Source organism: Tachyglossus aculeatus, chromosome 9 (assembly GCF_015852505.1).
Source record: "Tachyglossus aculeatus isolate mTacAcu1 chromosome 9, mTacAcu1.pri, whole genome shotgun sequence".
NCBI lineage: Eukaryota > Metazoa > Chordata > Mammalia > Monotremata > Tachyglossidae > Tachyglossus > Tachyglossus aculeatus.
This window is the reverse complement of record NC_052074.1, coordinates 13,150,714-13,173,726: the sequence shown is the minus strand read 5'-3', so window position 1 is coordinate 13,173,726 and position 23,013 is coordinate 13,150,714. Positions and strand designations below refer to the sequence as shown.

At 44.4% G+C, this 23,013-nt stretch overlaps 1 protein-coding gene across 2 annotated transcripts; it reads right to left on the bottom strand.

The window, feature by feature from the left end:
• Positions 1-437: 437 nt before the first annotated feature.
• Positions 438-22,246, bottom strand: ETAA1 (ETAA1 activator of ATR kinase). 2 transcript variants are annotated; one of them, XM_038751432.1, is made up of 6 exons: positions 22,171-22,246; positions 19,359-19,496; positions 19,028-19,104; positions 10,377-10,489; positions 7,660-9,971; positions 438-1,283 (listed from the first exon to the last, which is right to left on the bottom strand). In XM_038751432.1, exons 1-6 carry the CDS (start codon positions 22,172-22,174, stop codon positions 1,168-1,170), a joined length of 2,760 nt encoding a protein of 919 aa, XP_038607360.1. In that variant the 5' UTR covers positions 22,175-22,246; the 3' UTR covers positions 438-1,167. The 2 variants fall into 2 exon arrangements, with proteins under 2 accessions (XP_038607360.1, XP_038607361.1); XM_038751433.1 differs by lacking the exons at positions 19,028-19,104; positions 19,359-19,496; positions 22,171-22,246 and adding an exon at positions 17,700-17,764.
• Between the last annotated feature and the right edge of the window lie 767 nt (positions 22,247-23,013).

Below are 23,013 nucleotides of genomic sequence, written 5' to 3'. Positions count from 1 at the left end.
GACTTCCCAAGCGCTTAGTACAGTGCTCTGCACACAGTAAGCACTCAATAAATACGATTGAATGAGTGAATGAACATAGTAGATGAAGATGCGAAAAATAAACAGTCTTATTTACTACAAATAATTTCCTAAAGTTAATTAGCAAAAGTTCTCAATTACCAAGCAATGCAGCTTTTAAAAAAATTTTATTTTTATTTTCCTCTCGAAAGAAAATGCAAGAGCATCCACAAAGACCTAAAGCTTAAGCAGCGTAGCGATTTATATTAAAAAGGGAAAACCCGGTCTTCTGTAGAATAGCATCCCCGCAACCACGTAACCTTTCTGGACATTACCGCTTTCGGGGACACATCTTTCAGGAAGTATCTATCCCAAATATTCAGATCTGAAATGGTTTTCCAAGATGCACAATAGGAATGAAGACACAGCTTTCTTTCCTGAGTTTCCAGACATTAGCAATCATTTATTAGCAGTCTTCGTTTTCGATCTCCTATTATATACTTAATTTGCTCACCCTTTTTCTGCTCTCCACCATGACATGCATTCTCTTATCAACCACGCATTCTCTTATCAACCACATTGTCATCGGGAACATTTAGGTGAGTAAGTGATTGAAGAAAGCTCACACGTGTTCAGCACATAGTAAAGTCTGGGCCCATCGCCTGCGTATTTACAGTAAGCATGGCACTGAATTTGGCTCGTGTCCATCCTCCGGTCTTGAATACGTCCCCAGATTCCACACCTCTTCACCCATAGCCTTGCAATTAAGCTCAACAAGAACCAACTGCGGGCATTGGAAAAAGACTGCTTTGGGCCACGTGAACGTGATCTTTTAGGAGTTGAGAAAGAAGCCACTGGGGGAAGGAATTGGGACCGTAGTTAGAGCCAAATCAGTCAAGAACAAAAATAATCGACCACTAACAGTGAATTCCGACATCGGTCCCCATCCAAACTTAACAAATTCTGTTATATGGACAGACATTTTGGAAGAGAAGGCTGTTTACAATTGTAAACACTGATTTAATTACATCATAAAATCGAAGTCCATGCTTATAATTCAGCATTACATTTCTCACAGAGAAACAAAAGAAACCACCAACATTTCCTATCACAGATAGATGTGAAGACTTTCAATCTATGATTTAACCACTAACTCGGGAGTCCGAGAAATTAAGTAGGAGAATTTCCCAGGGAGCTCTGTAATTTGGATTTTCTTCGTGCTAGCGCTTCTTGCCGTTTTCTTTGAATTTGCTCTTCAGAGTATTTTTTACTTTCCTCTTCGGTCCCTGAAAGTGAAAAACAAGTAGTTTACAGGTTTCAAATTCAACCGGAAAGTATTAAGACGATCCATGCAAGTTTAGTAGTTGACCTGCCTAATAAGGTATCTAATTGACAGGTTTATACCAACAAACAAGTGTTTTTTTTAAGATTTTAATAAGCGCCAGGCACTGTACTAAGAATATACCAACAGGTTTATACAAAATAACCAGATTGGACACAGTCCCTTGTCCTATGTGCTTCTTTTCAAATTTCAGGGTGGGTTGGCTAGGGTGAAAATCTAAATTCATTTTTTTCATCTTTTTTGTCAGAAGGCAATCTGCTCCTTCTTCAGAGACACACACAGCAGGGTCGACTTTTCACTTGAGTATTGGGGTGGAACTTTGGAAAGAATCAATCAATCGTATTTATTGAGCACTTACTGTGTGCAGAGCACTGTACTAAGCGCTTGGGAACTACAAGTTGGCAACACATAGAGACAGTCCCTACCCAACAGTGGGCTCACAGTCTAGAAGAAGCAGCGTGGCTCAGTGGAAAGATCCCGGGCTTTGGAGTCAGAGGTCAGGGGTTCAAATCCCAGCTCTGCCAATTGTCAGCTGTGTGACTTTGGGCAAGTCACTTAACTTCTCTGGGCCTCAGTTACCTCATCTGTAACATTAAGACTGTGAGCCCCCCATGGGACAACCTGATCACCTTGTAACCTCCCCAGTGCTTTAAACAGTGCTTTGCATATAGAAGGCACTTAATAAATGCCATCATTATTATTGTTATTACTATTATTATTAAAGGAGCAGCACTGGGAAAGAAAAAGGGTGGAGAGGGAGGAAGAGAGGAGAGAGCGCAAGGATAGAGGAAGCAGAAAGATAAAGGAGAAATGTCCCATCCTCCACCCTGTTCTGGTCCTCACTGGGCCCTAGGGTTTGGGGGCAAATGGTTCCCCTCATCTCTAATGATAGCATTTTATTAAGTGCTTACTATGTGCAAAGCACTGTTCTAAGCGCTGGGGAGGTTACAAGGTGATCAGGTCGTCCCACGGGGGCTCACAGTCTTAATCCCCATTTTACAGATGAGGGAACTGAGGCACAGAGAAGTGACGTGACTTGCCCAAAGCTGACAATCGGCAGAGCCGGGATTTGACCCCGTGACCTCTGACTCCAAAGCCCGGGCTCTTTCCACTGGGCCATGTTGCTTCTCTACTTGCCACCTTCTTCCTCTCCATCCTTGCTCTCTTTCCATCTGGTCGTAGTCAGAGCGGTTTTTCATGGAGACAACAAGCTGCTTCCTTAGGCTAGGCCCAGTTCAGCCTCCAGGATGCAGATAATAATAATAATAATAGTAATAATAATAATAATAATCATGATGATGGCATTTATTAAGCACTTCCTATGTGCAAAGCACTGTTCTAAGCACTGGGGAGGTTACAAAGTGAACAGGTTGTCCCATAGGGGGCTCACAGTCTTTATCCCCATTTTACAGAGGAGGTAACTGAGGCACAGAGATGTTAAGTAACTTGCCCAAGTCACACAACTGACAACTGGTGGAGCCAGGATTTGAACCTGCAGATGCTAGAAGGCATTGTGAGTTGAGCCACGGATATGTAGCAGGTCTCCAGAAAAATAATTAGCCTTTATTTTGCAGGGTGGGTAAAGTAAGATTATTTCTTTGAATTCACTATTGGCAAAAAAGTAGGAGGGCCATCTTTTTGGAACAGAAAACCAGCCTCTGGTTGGACTGTGTGCCTTTGACAGCAGTAACGTTTGTTCAACATCCGCTGAGTAAGAGATTAAAGCTGCTTCCTTAGGCTAGGCCCAGTTCACCCTCTAGGATGCAGATGCTAGAAGGCATCGGGAGTTGAGCCACAGATACGTAGCAGGTCACCGGAAAAATAAAAAGCCTTTATTTTGCAGGGTGGGTAAACTAAGATTATTTCTTTGAATTCACTATTGGCAAAAAAGTAGGAGGGCCATCTTTGTGGAACAGAAAACCAGCCTCTGGTTGGATTGTGTGCCTTTGGCAGCAGTAACGTTTGTTGAACATCCGCTGAGTAAGAGATTAAAGCTGCTTCCTTAGGCTAGGCCCAGTTCACCCTCTAGGATGCAGATGCTAGAAGGCATCAGGAGTTGAGCCACAGATACGTAGCAGGTCTCCGGAAAAATAAAAAGCCTTTATTTTGCAGGGTGGGTAAACTAAGATTATTTCTTTGAATTCACTATTGGCAAAAAAGTAGGAGGGCCATCATTGTGGAACAGAAAACCAGCCTCTGGTTGGACTGTGTGCCTTTGGCAGCAGTAGCGTTTGTTGAACACCCGCTGAGTAAGAGATTAAAGCTGCTTCCTTAGGCTAGGCCCAGTTCACCCTCTAGGATGCAGATGCTAGAAGGCATTGGGAGTTGAGCCACGGCTAAGTAGCAGGTCTCCGGAAAAATAAAAAGCCTTTATTTTGCAGGGTGGGTAAACTAAGATTATTTCTTTGAATTCACTATTGGCAAAAAAGTAGGAGGGCCATCTTTTTGGAACAGAAAACCAGCCTCTGGTTGGCCTGCGTGTGTGCCTTTGACAGCAGTAACGTTTGTTGAACACCCGCTGAGTAAGAGATTAAAGCTGCTTCCTTAGGCTAGGCCCAGTTCACCCTCTAGGATGCAGATGCTAGAAGGCATCTTGAGTTGAGCCACGGCTACGTAGCAGGTCTCCGGAAAAATAAAAAGCCTTTATTTTGCAGGGTGGGTAAACTAAGATTATTTCTTTGAATTCACTATTGGCAAAAAAGTAGGAGGGCCATCTTTGTGGAACAGAAAACCAGCCTCTGGTTGGCCGGTGTGTGTGCCTTTGACAGCAGTAACGTTTGTTGAACACCCGCTGAGTAAGAGATTAAAGCTGCTTCCTTAGGCTAGGCCCAGTTCACCTTCTAGGATGCAGATGCTAGAAGGCATCGTGAGTTGAGCCACGGATACATAGCAGGTCTCCGGAAAAATAATTAGCCTTTATTTTGCAGGGTGGGTAAACTAAGATTATTTCTTTGAATTCACTATTGGCAAAAAAGTAGGAGGGCCATCTTTTTGGAACAGAAAACCAGCCTCTGGTTGGACTGTGTACCTTTGGCAGCAGGAATGTTTGTTGAACACCCGCTGAATAAGAGATTAAAGCTGGAAAGGTATCACAGAGGTGCTTTCCCACTGATCTTGCTCCTTTCTCCTGTCCAGAGAAATACAGGCTGCCTCTGGTGCCCTCACACACATCTTGCCTCACTTCCTTGCAGAAGAGCATCCCAGAGAGCTGCTCTACCCTTTTTTGTGTTGACGGGCCTGAGGTGAGACCCATGAGGTCACCGGTGACCACACGAAACCTGGAGACCACTATTCTGTTTTTCCGTCTTTAAGTACTGTATGTATCTGGGACAGTGACCTTTCAAAAGAAAATGGGAAAGGAAGCAAAAAAATCTTGTTTCATAATAAATCACTCAATTCATCACGGCTCAACAGTGGTAACAGGCGGTCTCTGGGCTTGCAACACAACTGGTTGCAAGAGAAGCAGCGTGGCTCAGTGGAAAGAGTCAGAGGTCATGGGTTCAAATCCCGGCTCCACCAATTGTCAGCTGTGTGATTTTGGGCAAGCCAACTTGTAGTTCCCAAGCGCTTAGTAATAATAATAATAATGTTGGCATTTGTTAAGCGCTTACTATGTGCAGAGCACTGTTCTAAGGGCTGGGGGGGATAAAGCTGATCAAGTTGCCCCACGTGGGGCTCACAGTCTTCATCCCCATTTTACAGATAAGGTAACTGAGGCTCAGAGAAGTGAAGTGACTTGCCCAAGGTCACACAGCAGACACGTGGCGGAGTCGGGATTCGAACCCATGACCTCTGACTCCAAAGCCCGGGCTCTTTCCACTGAGCCACGCCGCTTACAGTGCTCTGCACACAGTAAGTGCTCAATAAATATGACTGAATGAATGAGTGAATGAAAAGTCACTTCACTTCTCTGTGCCTCAGTTAGCTCATCTGTAAAATGGGGATGAAGACTGTGAGCCTCACGTGGGACAACCTGATCACCCTGTAACTTCCCCACCGCTTAGAACAGTGCTTTGCACATAGTAAGCGCTTAATAAATGCCAATTAAAAAAAAAACTGCTAAAAAGCACTCTGAGTAGAAACAACAGTGCTTGGCACATAGTAAGCGCTTAACAAATACCATAATAATATTGTATATAATATTAATATTATATATTATTATTAGAAGACAAAACCAATTTTCTCATAGGAGCAATCTTATAAGTAGGAAATTTGGTTTCTGAACCCATCTGATTCTCTATCTATACCGGAACTGGGTATTCAATTGTAAAACGAGTAATAAGTAGTTCATTAGCATATTTATATCAAGAGAGGTTCCACAATAGGGTAGCCTTTCTTTCACTTCATTAGAAGTAAAATGGGTTTGTTGACCCACCCAGCAATCAGGTGTCTCGACTAACTGCCCCCTTTTCATACAAGACCATACTAAGTAGAGCATTTTATGAACACATTCACGCATGTATAATTATCAAGGAAACCTGTTTACTGCTCTGGAAAGCTAATTCCGTGAACCAAAATCCATAATATTGCCAGCAGGCAAATAATGCAATTTACAGAGACATCTTGGCAGACAGTCAACAGTCCGCTTCAAGGAAACCCTAACACAAATTGTACCGGTCCTTCCGAATGAGGTAATTTCAACCGCAGATGGCAAGTAGCTGAGTTTGGAGTAGTTTTTAAAATGTATCGTGTTAATAATGGTATCTGTTAAGCACTTACTCTGTGCCTGGCACTGTATTAAGTGCTGGGGTAGATACAAGATGCTGAAGTGGAACACAGTCCCTGTCCCACACTGGGTTCACGATCTTTATCCCCATTTTCCAGATGAGGTAACTGAGGCACAGAGAAGTAAAGTGACTTGCCCAAGACCACACAGCAGGCATGTGGCGGAGCTGAGATTCGAACCCAGGTCCTTCTCACTGCCAAGGCTGTGCTGGATTTTCAGGTGAGGCTCATCTAGAGTTCTCAGAGCACCAAGTCAGAAAATGGAGAAGGGCTTCACGAGATACTTGAGGAAATACATTTGGGAAAAATTGAACTCAAGTGAATCGGTTTAAAAAAACCACAAAAACCTCTGGTCACTGGGCAAAGGGCAGCGTGGTTCAGTGGAAGGAGCCCGGGCTTTGGAGTCAGAGGTCCTGGGTTCAAATTCCGGCTCTGCCAGTTGTCAGCTGTGTGAATTTGGGCAAGCTGCTTCTCTGTGCCTCAGTTACCTCACCTGTAAAATGGGGATTAAGACTGTGAAGCCCCCGTGGGATAACCTGATCACCTTGTAACCTCCCCAGCGCTTTGCACATAGTAAGCGCTTAATACATGCCATCGTTATTATTACTAAGTTTAACTCAATTGAAAGTGGGAGATCAAAGGAGTCATGTTGAGGGAGGGGAGAGGAGGAAGGGTAGTTAGCTCATGAGCTTCAAAGGCCATAATCAGAAACTTGGATATGACCAAAGGAGGGCTGAGGAGCTACTACAGTGCTATGTGTTTTATTTCTAGATCACCAAGTTCTATCGATCGTATTTATTGCGCGCTTACTGTTTGCAGAGCACCGTTCTAAGCACTTGAGAGAATGCAATATAACAATAAACAGACATATTCCCAAGCGCTTAGTACGGTGCTCTTAGACTGTGAGCCCACTGTTGGGTAGGGACTGTCTCTATATGTTGCCAACTTGTACTTCCCAAGCGCTTAGTACAGCGCTCTGCATACAGTAAGCGCTCAATACGATTGAAGATGATGATGCTCTGTACACAGTAAGCGCTCAATAAATACGACTGAATGAATGAATGAATATTCCCCGTCCTTGATGATCTTGCAAGACCATCCACACGATACCAGTCATAATTCCAAGGTTCAGATTATCTATTAGGTCACTCATACAGTTCCATCCCACTACAATTTTAAATACATTTTGATGTTCACCATAAAGAATCAACAGTCTTTTGAGAAAAATGAAGTCTTTAGATCTGCTACATAATAATAATGAGGGTATTTGTTAAGTGCTTACTATGTGCAAAGACTGTGAGCCCACTGTTGGGTAGGGACTGTCTCTATATGTTGCCAACTTGTACTTCCCAAGCGCTTAGTACAGTGCTCTGCACACAGTAAGCGCTCAATAAATACGATTGATTGCAAAGCACTGTTCTAAGCACTGAAGGATTCTTGATTTTGGTATGCAAGCTGAACATCAGGATATTCTGAATAGTGGCACTGCTTTTAGTCACTGATGGCCATGGACATGTCACACCTTTCCACGGAGGCAAGCACAATTTCTAAGAATAAGGCAATACATTTGAAAATTACAACTCTTTAAGGCGTACCTGAGGAAGCCCTCGTGGAGGATTCGGAAAGTTGTCTTTTCAAACAGTGACTCTGAGGAACTGAGTGCTTCCCAGGTAAAGATTCGGTGGATTGATCTGCACTTTCCTTTAAAGTCTGCGGTACCATTTTGATACCACTACTGGAATGAACTTGAAACGGAGTATTTTCAATCTTTGTGAAAGTGTACTTTGGGGGTACAACTGATGTCTTATTACCATAGGTTGTAGGTGGGGTTGTTCTCTTATGTGAAAGGTTCTGATTTAGTAACTGTCCATCATAACCTGGCACACTGCTGGTCCTTCGTTTAGGATCATTACCACTTTCTTGTAGATGTGAAAAAGGACGATTGGTAGTAGTGGAACAGGATGTGTTCACTCGCACTGGAACATTGTCAGAAATCTGCTCGCTGAAGTGCTGATACTGTAGATTCTTGCATTGGGCACGTGTGGCTTTGGGAATCCACGGAGTATTTACTGAGTTTCCACAGTGTGCTCCGTTCCCATTTGGGCGTAACCTTTCTGACCAGGAGATAGTTCTTGAAGAAGAAATACCGTTTTGGTTCAAGTGAACATTTGGGGTCAACTGATGGATAGGAACTGAACAGGATGCGTTCACTTTCACTGGCACGTTCCCAGAAACATGCTGACTATGGGTCTGACCACGTGGATTCTTCAGCTGGGTGCACGTATTTGTGGAAACGCCTTTCGTAGTAACCAATTTTCCACAGTTCACTTTATCGCCACTTGTACTTAAGCTCTCTGACTGGCAGCTGTTTAGCAGAGAAGAGACATTCTGGTGCACGTTAAGTTTGTCTATCAACTGGTGGTTAGGCCGTCGTCCTGGTTTCGATGAAGTCAGACTCTTATCGGAACCCGTGTTGGAAATATCGCTGGCTTTCTGCACGCTCTCACTGTCTTTACTTTCCTGTTGACAGTTCTGTTGCTTCGTCAGTTTTTCAACATTGTCACACACTTGGTACAGCACATCATCATCCACGTCATTTAATTCCCAGCTCTCTGGTTTATGACGTCTCTCTGTAACTTCACCGGAGCTTACCAACCCCACGGGAGACTGCTGTTTTGTCTCACTCTGATTGAAGGGACACCGGGTGTCTTTAGGAGCTCTACTTGAGCAGTACGAATTTATATTAGCCGATGCATTGGATGAAGAATTCTGGAAAACAGTAGATGTGCTTTTTCTCTCTCTCCTATCTTGAAGTTGACGTTGTCCAGAAGCTGAAGTAGATTCTCTTCTAGAAGCATTCCTACTCTGACCAACTTCAGGTTTACTATCTTCCTTAGGATTCACTTTTGAACCCAGTGGACTAGGCGAAGTAGAACCGCTAACTGTGTTTGGGATGCTTCTGACGTGGACGGTTTTCTCATCGGTTTTAATATTACCGCCATGGGGAACCACAACTTGATCTTCATCAGGTGGCTTCTTTGGAAAGAGAGATTCTGCGGTCCCACTGGCAGCTCTGCCGTTTGTCTCTGAAGTGACATCCTGGATATCCGTTACCCCAACTACTGTAGTTCTACTTATCCTTGCTTCAGTTTCATTACCCTCGATGGAGGTAGGTGCACTGTTGGCCTCCGGATGAGCTGTGAGGGAACGTGTAGGAGGGGTCGTCAGTTCGGGATTTTCAGCCATTTGCATCTCCAGAGAGCTGTGTTGAAGGAAACAGTCTTCCCAGTCGTCGTCAAAGTCACTGTTAGGATGAGCTTGAGTAGGTTTATTGGAAGTTGATGGTTTGGATGTAGACGATGCTTTTGGTGTTGCCTTTGCTACAGTGTCCATTTTTGAAGTAACCGTTGTGGTCGTGCTTTCCTTCTGAGGTAAATCTACAGCAGTGGGTTCCTCAGGGTTCATTTGTTTCTCCTCTACTAGAGTGCTTTTAGTTCTCTGGCTAACACTGGCACTTGAGGAAACATCTGGCAGATCTTGGCTTAACAATCCACTACATTTCTGGGTAGAGCTATCGAAAAGGGCAGTAAGGGCTGCTTCGGTGTTTGGATCGTATGCCTTCCGAATGTTATTCGGATAACGTTCTGCCGCAGCGTTGTCGGAGGTCTCTTTCCTTGCCTTTAAGGATAAAGTGATACTTGTTTCAGGAACTTCATCAGGGAATGACTGCAGATCCTGTGTCTGTGCATCATCTGTATGGTTATTTAAAGTCTCTGTCTCTAAACCTGTCTGGATAAAATCATGGCTTTCATTGTCTCGTTCCTGGATTGCTTCTTGTGCAACCATGTTTTTATCAAATTGCTTGGCCAACTTCATAAGTTCCTCTTCACCATTTTGTGCTTTAAGCCTGAAAAATTAAGGTCCCAGGCACTGTTAAAACAATCATTTTAGCTATATTTAGCACATTTTTCTACTAACAGATGTTTCGTCTAGTACTTCTGGAAGCCACAGCATAAAGACCCCAAGATTTTGCATTTGCTGCTCACTAAATGTTTTTGAACTTCCCACTTTAGAGCACGGAACTAAACCAGCATTAGTCATCATCATCATCATCAATCGTATTTATTGAGCGCTTACTGTGTGCAGAGCACTGTACTAAGCGCTTGGGAAGTACAAGTTGGCAACATATAGAGACAGTCCCTACCCAACAGTGGGCTCACAGTCCTGCATTTGCATTCACATAACACCCTCCCTATTGTTTTTAATAAATACTTGGCTCCAGAATGTTAAAGAGAAACAAAGTTTAACGTACCTCGTACAGCTGATTTTCGTGCGGGACCTTCCTTTCGCTACACTAGGAGTGGACGGAATAGCATCCTCACCCATCCAAATGTCTAGAAGGGTGTCTTTGACTGGTCTCTCATCCTTAAAAAACATAAATGCATACTGCTTAAATTATGAATAATTTAAACTCACCATTGTTTTTACTGAAAACTGGGACACCATCCCAAGTTAGCACATCTTCCCCTTCCCTTTCGGTGACATGTGGTGGGAGAAATGGAAAGTGTGGAACTAAATAGTCCCAGCACTCTAAGGCACAGGTACCTCAAACCCCAAACTGATCTGGGTATACACCCCTTAGCAATTAAGTAACAATAATAATAATAATAACAATAATAATAGTGATGGTATTTGCTAAGCACGTACTATGTGTCAAGCACTGTTCTAAGCCCTGGGGTAGATACAAAGTAATCAGGTTGTCTCACGTGGGGCTCAGTCTCAATCCCCACTTTTTACAGATGAGGTAACTGAGGCACAGAGAAGTCAAGTGACTTGCCCACAGTCACACGGCAGACAAGTGGAGGAGCAGGGATTAGAACCCACAGCCTCTGACTATTAAGCCTGTGCTTTTTCCACCAAGGAGAGCTGACCAGTTTAGCTGGGACACCTTCAGAGTTTTCTAAAACTGCTGGGATAACCTGCAGAAATCCAGTGCTGTTCTGGCTAAATTGAGATTTGTGGTCAGGTTGAACACACTGCTGCTGCGAATTCGTTTGCAAACTATTCTGTTCTGCAAATTCGAAATAAGGACACGAGCCCTAAGACTGTGAGATATGGCTGTATCTACTCCAGCACTTAACACAGTGCTTGGCACAGAGTAAGCCCTTTCCAAATAGACTATCCAGCCAAATGGGGAAGGTCCAATAGAGCAATATTCACTGCTCAACTAAGTAATGGTACTAACAAATCAAAACCTCAGAATGTCTTGGTTAATGTTGTGACCAAGACAGCAGTATGTGAAAGCTGTCTATTCCAAGAATCAAAGGAAGAAATTTCATTAGAATAAGCAAAAGAGTCTAAGTGTATGTAGGAGGTTAGAAATATTTGGGGCACGGTGTTATTAATTTGGTTGAAGAAGATTGAGAAAGGGTTGGTCAATTGTTTCATGAAAAATGACCAAAAAAAAAAAAGAAACAAAGTAGCACATATGGAGAACATGATGTTCTCCATTAATAATAATAATAATGATGGCATTTGTTAAGCGCTTACTATGTGCAAAGCACTGTTCTAAGCGCTGGATTCTAATTAAAAAAAAATTCAGGGTGGAGGGGGTATTTCGGAGATAGGAACTACCCAGAAGTAGAAGTTAACTTTTCAAAATAAATGAACAGTCTTTGTTTCATTTACAGGTAGAAGGGAAAAAGAGATTGGGGAGATGTATATGTGGATGAGTAAGTGCTTACACAGTAAGAGTACGCATGTTTTATAGGTACAGGGGTGCCACTGGTGACTGGGGGGGGTTAAAGTACGGAGGTGAAGCAAAAGTGTGGAAGTCGTGATTAGAAAAATAGGACCTGGGAAAGAGGAAAGTGAAACACTGGTGTGTGTATATATATATATATATATATATATATATATATATATATATATATATATATATATGTGTGTGTGTGTGTGTGTGTGTGTGTGTATACTGAGGTATATATATATACTGATATATATACTGAGTGTGTGTGTATATATATATATATATACTGATACTGATATATATATATATATACACACACACTGATACTGAGATATATATATATATACTGATACTGAGATATATCTATAGATCTATATCTATCTATCTATCTATATATATATATACACCGATGCTGAGAAGCAGCATGGCTCAGTGGAAAAAGCCCGGGCTCCGGAGTCAGAGGTCATGGGTTCAAATCCCAGCTCCACCCCTTGCCACCTGTGTGACTTTGGGCAAGTCACTTAACTTCTCTGTGCCTCAGTACCCTCATCTGTAAAATGGGGAGTAAGACTGTGAGCCCCATGTGGGACAACCTGATTACCTCGTATCCCCCCCAGTGCTTAGAACAGTGCTTGGCACATAGTAAGCGCTTAACAAATGCCATTATTATTATTATATAGTTAAGCAAATCCCAGGGATTCTTGAAATGCAGTATTGATTCATTTGTAAAATGAAGGAGAAGATTTAGTGAAGGTGGCTAAAACAGGGGGAGCGTGGGAAGTTGGCACTGAGACGGAGCGAGAGCCAACTGTTCCCAAAGGCATTTCCTCCACGACAAATTTCCCTCATGTTCCCTTAGCCGACTAATTCTCTCCTTTGACTGGAGAGGGACTTAGGCTGAACAGAAACAGAGTAAGAGGGGGCACAGCTGATGCTGGGCCTGGTGTAAATAGCAAAGTACCAAGAATGGGGGAGAATGGGATAGAAATCAAGGCCAAAAGCAAAATCAGACGGTAGAGAAACAAGGGTAGAATGGAAAACGAGGCCTTGGGAAAGGCTGGGAACAAGCGACTACACTCGTATTTGTGTCCCCTTCTGGTTGTGGGATTATACATAATAATAATTTTGGTATTTCTTAAGCGCTTACTATGTGCAAAGGATTGTTCTAAGCGCTGGGGGGATACGAGGTAATCAGATTGTCCCACATGGGGATCACGGTCTTAATCCCCATTTTACAGATGAGGGAACTGAGGCCCAGAGAAGTGAAGTGACTTGCCCAAAGTCACACAGCTGACAATTGGCAGAGCTGGGATTTGAACCCAGGACCTCTGATCCCAAAGCCCGGGCTCTTTCCACCGAGCCACGCTGCTTCCTGACTAGATACATTCTAGTCAGGTATACATGCGGGGAAATCTGTTTATCTGAAGCATGTGTGGAATGCACGACGGATATCAACCAGAGGAAAACTACACGGAAGAGCAGTTAAGCGGCAGTGCTTGTACTTAGCCACAAAGGATTCTCCCACTCAGGTCTCGGAGAAAGTAGTCATCACGTTTCCTATATTGTTTACTTGGGTAATGTTAAATTTCACCATAGTCAATCCTCAGAAAATGAAATATTTCTTGCCTAATTCATACTTTCGAAATAACTCTTGAACTTCTAATGCAAATTACATTTAATTACATGGGTCTTAACACACTTGCATTTATCAAGAAAGTGCATAATTACAAAAGAGCAGGCAGCTTTAGGAATCCAGGACTTTCTAAATTTCCAGGTGGAGTACACCCAGTTCCCCCAGAGCACACGGCTTGGGTTCTTGAGGAATCCACGTTTGAGGAAAACTACACTGTGGTAACCACTGCTTCAGTGGGAAGTAACGGGTTAGAGGGTAGACGGTTCGACATTACCGCGACCGAGTTTTTGATGCAAATTCCTATAAATTATGCCCTCCAATCAATTATTCGGCGGTATTTACAGAGCACAGATCACTGCCCTTGGGAGAGTACGACAAAGAGTTGGGAGACATGTTCCCTAACCACAAGGCGCTTACGGTCGCCAGTGGCAGAATTCTTTCCATTCATTGTTATTTTACTGTAATAATCCGAAGAGTTACGAAATGCCAAGAAACGGGACAGCGCAGTGAGGCCGAAGCAGGGGCTGGGAAGCTTTGCGGCATCACTCCTTGGTGAATGTTGCTGACTTTTTCCTTCCCAAGCACTTAGTACAGTGCTCTGCATACAATAAGCACTCGGTAAATATGATTGACAGAATGAGTGCACAGATTCAGGCACAACCACTTTTTCCTACACTGAATCTACCCAACTTGGAGATTACTTTGTATCCCAAACCGACTCATGTTGTGGTGAGAGGGTTCCCTATTCTTCCATCACGTTATATCTAAATTGTTTAAAGAAAACACAAGGTAGAGAAGCGTTGGCTCTACCTGAAAGGTAACAGTCACCATTCTCATTCAAGTTCATTATGTTTAAGGGAGCGGTTCAGTGATAGCTTAAGTTACTAACTTCCATTTGACACGGACTCTTGAAAACTGCTACATCAACTTCATAGAAGAGACTACGTAGGTTATGGCCACCCACAAGAAAATAAAAACCTTGAGGTAAAGTTGGAAAGAATAGACTGAATCAACCAAACCACAGCAGAGATGGAAATGCATATTCAGTAAATAAAAATGTCCTCTGATAACTGAAAAAGAATTGAGGAAATAATCTTGGAAAATGTTTCAACTTTCAAGTAAGTAGCGTTACACAAATAATGTCCTATATTCATCAGACCAAAGGCAAAAATCATATACTGCTTTTAAAAGAGGTTGGTATTGTACCAGATAACATATAGAAGTACTTAGTGGGAAAGGCCCAAATTAAAAACCTTTCTGTTTATCATCAGGCATTCAAACTGACTTCACTCTTCATTTTCCTTTTACTCTACAAGCTACTGCTTGTAACTTGCTGCCACTTCTCTGTGTGAGTTATTACTTTCAGCCCATTTAGGTGGAAGATTCAATACCTTACTCAGCTATCTTTCTATCACTATTTTGGCTGGCCAGCCCAAACGCATTTTATTGTGCTTCTTTCATTTTATGTGAAACCCACAATTAATGAAGTTCCATTGTTAACGTATAAGGAAAGTGGTATTATGGCACAAACGCTTCTTAACTAATGAACTGTTTGTTAAATACATTTCTATGACATGCTGAACGTGGAATGCAGAGCTAGGAGTAACAGAGTTGTTTTGACTGGGCTAGTTCTACTCTAGGTTTATAGCAGAGAAGACTTTTTTTATTTTCTGCCTCTTTCCAAGAGTTTGAAGTCGATACCTTTATAACTCCGTAATTTAGACAATGCTAGCAACTAGTTTCTAGCACCACGGAAAATCTAGACAAGTATATTTGATTTAGACTGTGGGTAGGGACCGTCTCTATATGTTGCCAACTTGTACTTTCCTAGCGCTTAGTACAGTGCTCTGCACACAGTAAGCGCGCTCAATACGACTGAATGAATGATAGTATTAATGGGAGGTTTGATTTTAAACATTAAACAACTTGGATTCGGCTCTGAGGTGTCTGAAGACAAGAAAGAACTTTCAGAATGCTCAGGACTAAGCAACAGCCTAAGCAAAAATTCAAAAACCAAACACAAGGAAAGAAAGGGGGAAAAAAAAAACCCGTAGTATGAAAACAAAGAAAATAGAAACGGAGAGAAAAACTGCTCACTATCAGAACTGAAAGAAACCCGATAGGAAATACAAGTGTGAAAGTTTCATTAGTGATTTTGAAACATGAGAATCTGAAAGTGTGAGCCCGCTGCTAGGTAGGGACCGTCTCTATATGTTGCCAACTTGTACTTCCCAAGCGCTTAGCACAGTGCTGTGCACACAGTAAGCGCTCAGTAAATGATTGAATGAATGAATGAATGAAAGTGCCTCTGAGAACAAAAATGTTTTACATCTTGCCTTGTTTTTCCCAAAGCTCTTAAACTACTGAGCCCATGCTGATTTATAATGAAGTATGCCCAATTCTCTTATAAAACAAGGATCATCACTTTACAAAATCAATCAATCGTATTTACTGATTTACAAGATTTTTCTTCTAAGAAAAACTTGCCACATTTAAAGCTACGCATTAGTGTTTGCGGGCACAAACCATTTCTTCTGATCCCACAGTATACAATCAGGCTCATGATACTAATCGTGATATTTAAGTGCTATGTGCCAAGCGCCTTACTAGGCAGCGGGACAGATGCAATATAAGCAGCCTGGACAGTCTCTGCTCAACATGAGGCCCGTAGTCTTACGGAGGTAAGGGGGGAAGAAGGGATATTTAATTGCCATTTCACTGAGGAGGTAACAGAGGTACAGAGAAGCTAACTGAAGTCACTTGCCCACCATCCCACAGCAGGCACGTGGTGGTGATGGGATTAGAACCCAAATCCTAGTTCTCTGCCACTTGTCTGCTGTGTGACCTTGGGTAAGCCACTTCACTTCTCCGGGCCTCAGTTATCTCATCTGTAAAATGGGGATGATTAAGACTGGGAGCCCCATGTGGGGAATGGGCTGTGTCCAACCTGATTACCTGATTACAGTGCTCTGCACAGTAAACGCTCAATAAATACGATTGATTGATTGATTACCTTGTATCTCCCCCGGTGCTTAGAAGAGTGACTGCAACACAGCAAGACACTGTTCTTGCACAGGGCAAGCGCTTAACGAATCCCATTAAAAAAAAAAAAAAAAAAGTCCTCTGACTCCCGGTTCCACGCTGTAAACATTCTCTAACAATATTTTACCTGAAACAAGGCACATTCTCTGGTAGAATTGAGTCTGCTCTTTAGAAAGGTGGCTGGCAATGTCTTGTTATTGGGATGCTAGGCTGATCTAATACCGCAGAATGTCGAGTTCCGAAAGAATTAAGTGGGTAGGATGGGCACTCAGACTTGGTTGTGACAGATAAGATCCATCCTCATCTTTTAGGACAACTAAATTTAGCAGATCTGTATATTCAGCTTCAGGGTGGAAGGGGACTTGGGGTCACTCACGCTGAGGTGAGCATCCAGGACAGTCCAAATGAATGTAAATCTTTAGCTTTTTAAAAAAAACCCAAGACGGATTTCAGTGTAGACTGTTAACGATTCTGCATGAACGCTATTTCTTGACACACTAGTCGCCTGATCATTTTGATCCATGGCAGCGTACGAAAATACCGCTAAAATACTTTGTCAAGTCCCTCCGACCTTTTGTTATCGAGTGATCTCGTTTTTCCAAAGTGACTTTACAGCAAGTATCTCTTTTCAACCTCAAAAGAGCGAAAAAAGCACTATGCTGTTTTTGAGCTGAGGAAGCTAAAGCATGCATTAAATGATCTACCCAAAGTAACATGGCAGTTCAGGGCAGAGCTGCCATTAGAACCCAGATCACATCCCAACTTGTACTTCCCAAGCGCTCAGTATAGTGCTCTGCACACAGTAAGCGCTCGATAAATATGATCGAATGAATGAATCTCTGTCCTTTACGGTACAGCCTGTCGATTCCAGTTCCTTGCAATCTGACAACACAGGCTTTCATATAAAATAGCAGACGCACTATAAAATATGTACGGGCTACCCTGCCAAGAGGATTAGAATACGGCTGAGTAAGATGCGGCCATTAGATTGAAAGTTCCTTAAGAGCAGCTATCGTGTTCCGATGTGTGTTCCCAAATGGGAAGAGTAGAAGTCTTCCCAGGACCCACAAGAAACGTCCCTAGATCAAATGCTGAGCTAAAAGAGTGTGAACCGGTGGCCTATACTTAGACCAACTGCTTGCTGGAGATTGAGGAGAGGAGGTAAAGTGAAGCCCTCCGGGGGCTGGGGGACTGGAGAAAGGAAAATTTACCTGTTGCAAATCAGTCTGGGCACTGATCCTCCTCAGGAATTTGAGTTAGGTGTCCATCTCTGTCCTATTTCTGCAGGAATGAATCTAGGTCAGCCAGTACCTCAGTGATGTAAATTAGTCACCCTGCCACGGGAATCCTACCTACGAAGAGCCCTCGATATATAAGGCACCAGTCCAGTGGCTGATGCGGTGATCAAAATTCAAAAGGGTGACCACTCCTCTATGAAACCCGGTTTCAGAGTACAAAAATCAGCTCCCGGACCATCTAGTGATAAGGGTGATGTCCACTAAGTGCTTACGATGTGCCACTTATTATACCACGAGCTGGTCAGACACATAGCTATCTTTAATGGAGCTCACTTTATGGTTTTTAAATTCCGTGGGAAGAAAGTGATGCAGCCTCCTAGATCTACTCATGTTTTTCTTTTTTTACGGCTCACTCATCCCCTGGTTCACACCCAATTTCGCCACACCCTCATCACTGTTTCAGTACTGTTCATTCATTCAGTCGTATTTATTGAGCGCTTACTGTGTGCAGAGCACTGTACTAAGCGCTTGGGACGTACAAGTTGGCAACATATAGAGACGGTCCCTACCCAACAGTGGGCTCACAGTCTGGAAGGGAGAGACAGAGAACAAAACATTAACAAAATAAAATAGAATATGTACAAATAAAATAGAGTAATAAATCCGTACATATATACAGGTGCTGTGGGGAGGGGAAGGAGGTTCTCCAAAGTCATCGCAGTCTTCATTTTGCCCTCCTAAAGGATCATCACCTGCCGTTCTTAGCTTAGCTGGTCTCTAGATCTTAACTGATTTTTAATAAGCTTCAGCTGGTCTATACTCATTTCAAACAAAGTGACGGGAGCAGACCGCTCTGTTACGAGTTCTCCTCACTATGTCCACGAACAGATGATATAAACTACATAAAGGCAAGAGTGAATACTTCAAGTTAAATATTTTACATCAGTACCAAGAACCGCAGAGGAAAGAAGGGAAGTAGAAGTTTTTTTCAATATTTCACTTGACAAATTATAGAACTAAGATGATTTCCAAAGGCCCTCAACGTTTTAAGGAAAGTAGTTTAAGAGGGAAGAGGTGTGGATTGGCCTTGGGCTGATACTGATCGCAAAAGCCTCACGCAATAGGGTATCTCTCGACCTCAGACTGTGAGTCTGATAGGCAGCAAGACTGTGTCCAATCTGATTATATACTATTTATTTCAGATTTTAGTGGAGGCCTTAGCATATAGTAAGTGCTTACCAAATACCACTGTTAAATCTGTGTGTACATAAACTGCAAAGTATCCCTGATATGATGTTTACCTGAGGAGCAATTCGATTAACAATTTCTGAAATTTCAACGGTACATTTCCTGTCAGCTTGTTTCTTTCTTCTTTTATCTAAAAAAAAATACAAAGAGAGGTTTCTATAAAAGGCACAAAATGCTGCTTTGAAATCATTAAGTATTGTGACATCTGGAAAAAACAATGTAATTTCTAGGGCTAAAATTCGTTCCTGCGTTCTTTACTAGAGAATAGTAATCACCATACTACAGTGACCACAAAATTCCCCCAATATTTACCTGCAAGAAGCCCTATGTAAGAATTCAGAACAGGCCATTCAATCAGTAACAGTTTTTGTAATAACAAGTTACCTAATTTATACGTAGTTGGAGAACTTGGATCCCAAAATATTTCCTGTTGAGCATCAGTATCGTTATAAGGGGAACTGAAGGCAGAAGACCGTAACCTTGTTTTCATTGGCCTCTTTGGTGTCTTGTACGAACTTGTTTCTGCGAAATACAAAATGTGGTTAATATAAGAGCGGTACATTGTCGGAATTACCGGACCATATACGCTGTACTTTCCATATAACTGATGTGAAGAAAAGTACTTTTAAAAGCAAGGCATAATAGAACTATGAAACTGGGCATATCTATGTTTATCAATGTGCTTCTAGATTTCAAATAGTCTTTACAGTCTCCTAGACTGTGAGCCCATTGTTGGGTAGGGATTGTCTCTGTTGCCAAATTGTACTTCCTAAGCGCTTAGTCCAGTGCTCTGCACACAGTAAGCGCTCAATAAATACGACTGAATGAACGAATGAATGTGCTAACCCTTAACCTATTTATTCAGACGAGATCTCAATCAGTCATATTTGAGCGCTTACTTTTGAGCGCCGCTTGGGAATAATAATGATGGCATTTGGGAAGCAGCGTGGCTCAGTGGAAAGAGCCCGGGCTTTGGAGTCCGAGGTAATGGGTTCAAATCCCACTCCGCCACTTGTCAGCTGTGTGACTCTGGGCAAGTCACTTCACTTCTCTGTGCCTCAGTGACCTCATCTGGAAAATGGGGATGAAGACTGTGAGCCCCCCGTGGGACAAGCTCATCACCTTGTAAACTCCCCAGCACTTAGAACAGTGCTTTGCACGTAGTAAGCGCTTAATAAATGCCATCATTATTATTATTAAAGGGAACAGCGGCCTCTTCTCAGCTGGGTGACCTTGGGTGAGTCACTTCCCTTCTCTGGGCCTCAGTGACCTCATCTGTAAAATGGGGATGAAGACTGTGAGCCCCCCGTGGGACAACCTGATCACCCTGTATCCCCCCCAGCGCTTAGAACAGTGCTTTGCACGTAGTAAGCACTTAATAAATGTCATCATTATTATTATTAAAGGGAACAGTGGCCCCTTCTCAGCTGGGTGACCTTGGGTGAGTCACTTCCCTTCTCTGGGCCTCAGTTCCCTCATCTGTAAAATGGGGATGAAGACTGTGAGCCCCCCGTGGGACAACCTGATCACCCTGTATCCCCCCCAGCACTTAGAACAGTGCTTTGCACGTAGTAAGCACTTAATAAACGCCATCATTATTATTATTAAAGGGAACAGTGGCCCCTTCTCAGCTGGGTGAGTCACTTCCCTTCTCTGGGCCTCAGTTCCCTCATCTGTAAAATAGGGATGAAGACTGAGCCCCTGTGGGACAACGTGATCACCCTGTATCCCCCCCAGTGCTTAGAACAGTGCTTTGCACGTAGTAAGCACTTAATAAATGCCATCATTATTATTATTAAAGGGAACAGTGGTGCCTTCTCAGCTGGGTGACCTTGGGTGAGTCACTTCCCTTCTCTGGGCCTCAGTTCTCTCATCTGTAAAATAGGATGAAGACTGTGAGCCCCTGTGGGAAACCTCATCACCCTGTATCACCTTGTATCACCTCCAGTGCTTAGAACAGTGCTTTGCACGTAGTAAGTGCTTAGCAAATGCCATTATCATTATTATTATTTCCACTGAGCCAGTGTGAGGCCTATGCAGCCAACCTGATGAGTCTGAATGTCCCGCAATGCTTAGAGCAGGGCACAGCACAAGGAGAAGCGCTTGACCGAAATGAAGATGAGGAGGATGGTGGTGATGGTGATTGTTATGATGATGATGATGATGGCATTTCTAAGTGCTGTTCTAAGTGCTGGGGAGGTTCCAAGGTGATCAGGTTGTCCCACGGGGGGCTCACAGTCTTTATCCCCATTTTCCAGATGAGGTCACTGAGGCCCAGAGAAGTTAAGTGACTCGCCCAAAGTCACCCAACTGAGAAGAGGCCGCTGTTCTTCCCCCTTTTAGACTGTGAGCCCACTGTTGGGTAGGGACCGTCTCTCTATGTTGCCAACTTGTACTTCCCAAGCGCTTAGTCCAGTGCTCTGCACACAGTAAGCGCTCAATAAATACGATTGATTGATTGGTTCACCCCCATTCTCCAGAGGAGGTCACTGAGGCCCAGGCAAGGGAAGTGACTGGCCCAGAGTCACCCAGCTGACAAGTGGCGGTGCGGGGATTTGAACCCACGACCACGGGCTCCAAAGCCCGGGCCCTTCCCACTGAGCCACGCTGCTTCCCAAGCGGCGCTCAAATACGACTGACTGAGGTCTTGTCTGAATAAACAGAGGAGCAGCGTGGCTCAATGGAAAGAGCCTGGGCTTTGGAGTCAAAGGTCATGGGTTCAAATCCCGGCTCCACCACTTGTCAGCTGGGTGACTTTGGGCAAGTCACTTCACTGGGCCTCAGTTCCCTCATCTGTAAAATGGGGATTAAGACTGTGAGCCCCCCGGGGGACAACCTGATCACCTTAGAACAGTGCATGGCACATAGTAAGCGCTTAATAAATGCCATTATTATTATTATTAAATAGGTTAAGGGTCAGCACGTTCATTCAGTCGTATTTACTGAGCGCTTCCTGTGTGCAGGGCGCTGTAGTAAGCGCTTAGGAAGTCAATCAATCAATCAATCGTATTTATTGAGCGCTTACTGTGTGCAGAGCACTGGACTAAGCGCTTGGGAAGTCCAAGTTGGCAACAGATGGAGACGGTCCCTACCCCACAGTGGGCTTACAGTCTAGAAGACTGTAAAGGCGATTATTAGAGAAGCCCCCATTGATGTGGTGTTTGGCGGCCGTGTGGGCCCGGCGCCGTTGGCTCACCCATGGCGGGCGGGCGGGCGGGCGGCCGCCCTGCGCATCCATGCTACGGCCGGGGAAGGAGGAGGAGGAGGCGGAGGAGCCGGCTCGGACCGGACTGGACCGGACCGGACCGGCTCGGGCCGGCTGCGGCGGGCGCCCGGGCGACGAACGGCCTCCGCTTCCGGCTGGCCTCTCCGCCCGCCGCGCGGCCGCTCCTATTGGCTGGAGCGGGGCCAGGCGGCGCTCCTATTGGCTGCGGGGGGACTAGGAGGCGCTCCTATTGGCTGCAGGGCGGGGGACCAGGCGGCTGTGGGAGGGCCGGGAGGCGCTCCTATTGGCTGCTGGGGGACCAGGGGGCGCTCCTATTGGCTGCGGGGGGACTAGGCAGCGCTCCTATTGGCTGCGGGGGGGACCAGGCGGCGCCCCTATGGGCTGCGGGGGGACGGGGGGGGGAAACCAGGAGCCTCTCTTATTGACTGCGGGTGGGGGTGGGCAGGAATCGCTTCTATGTGCAGCGGGGTGGGGGGGTTAGGAGTCACGAGACGCACCTATCGGCTGTGGGGGGGGGGCAGGAGGCACGCCTATTGGCTACAGGGGGGACCAGGCGGCCCTCCTATTGGCTGCAGGGCGGCCAGGAGGCGTTCCTATTGGCTGCGGCAGGGCCAGGAGGCGCTCCTATTGGCTGCCGGAGGGCCGGGAGGGTCTCCTATTGACTGCTGGGGGGGGAGGGGCAGGAGTCGCTTCTATGGGCTGCGGGGTCGGGGGGGCAGGGGGCACGCCTATTGGCTGCAGGGGGGACCAGGCGGCGCTCCTAGTGGCTGCAGGGGGGGCTAGGAGGCGCTCCTATTGGCTGCGGGAGGGCCA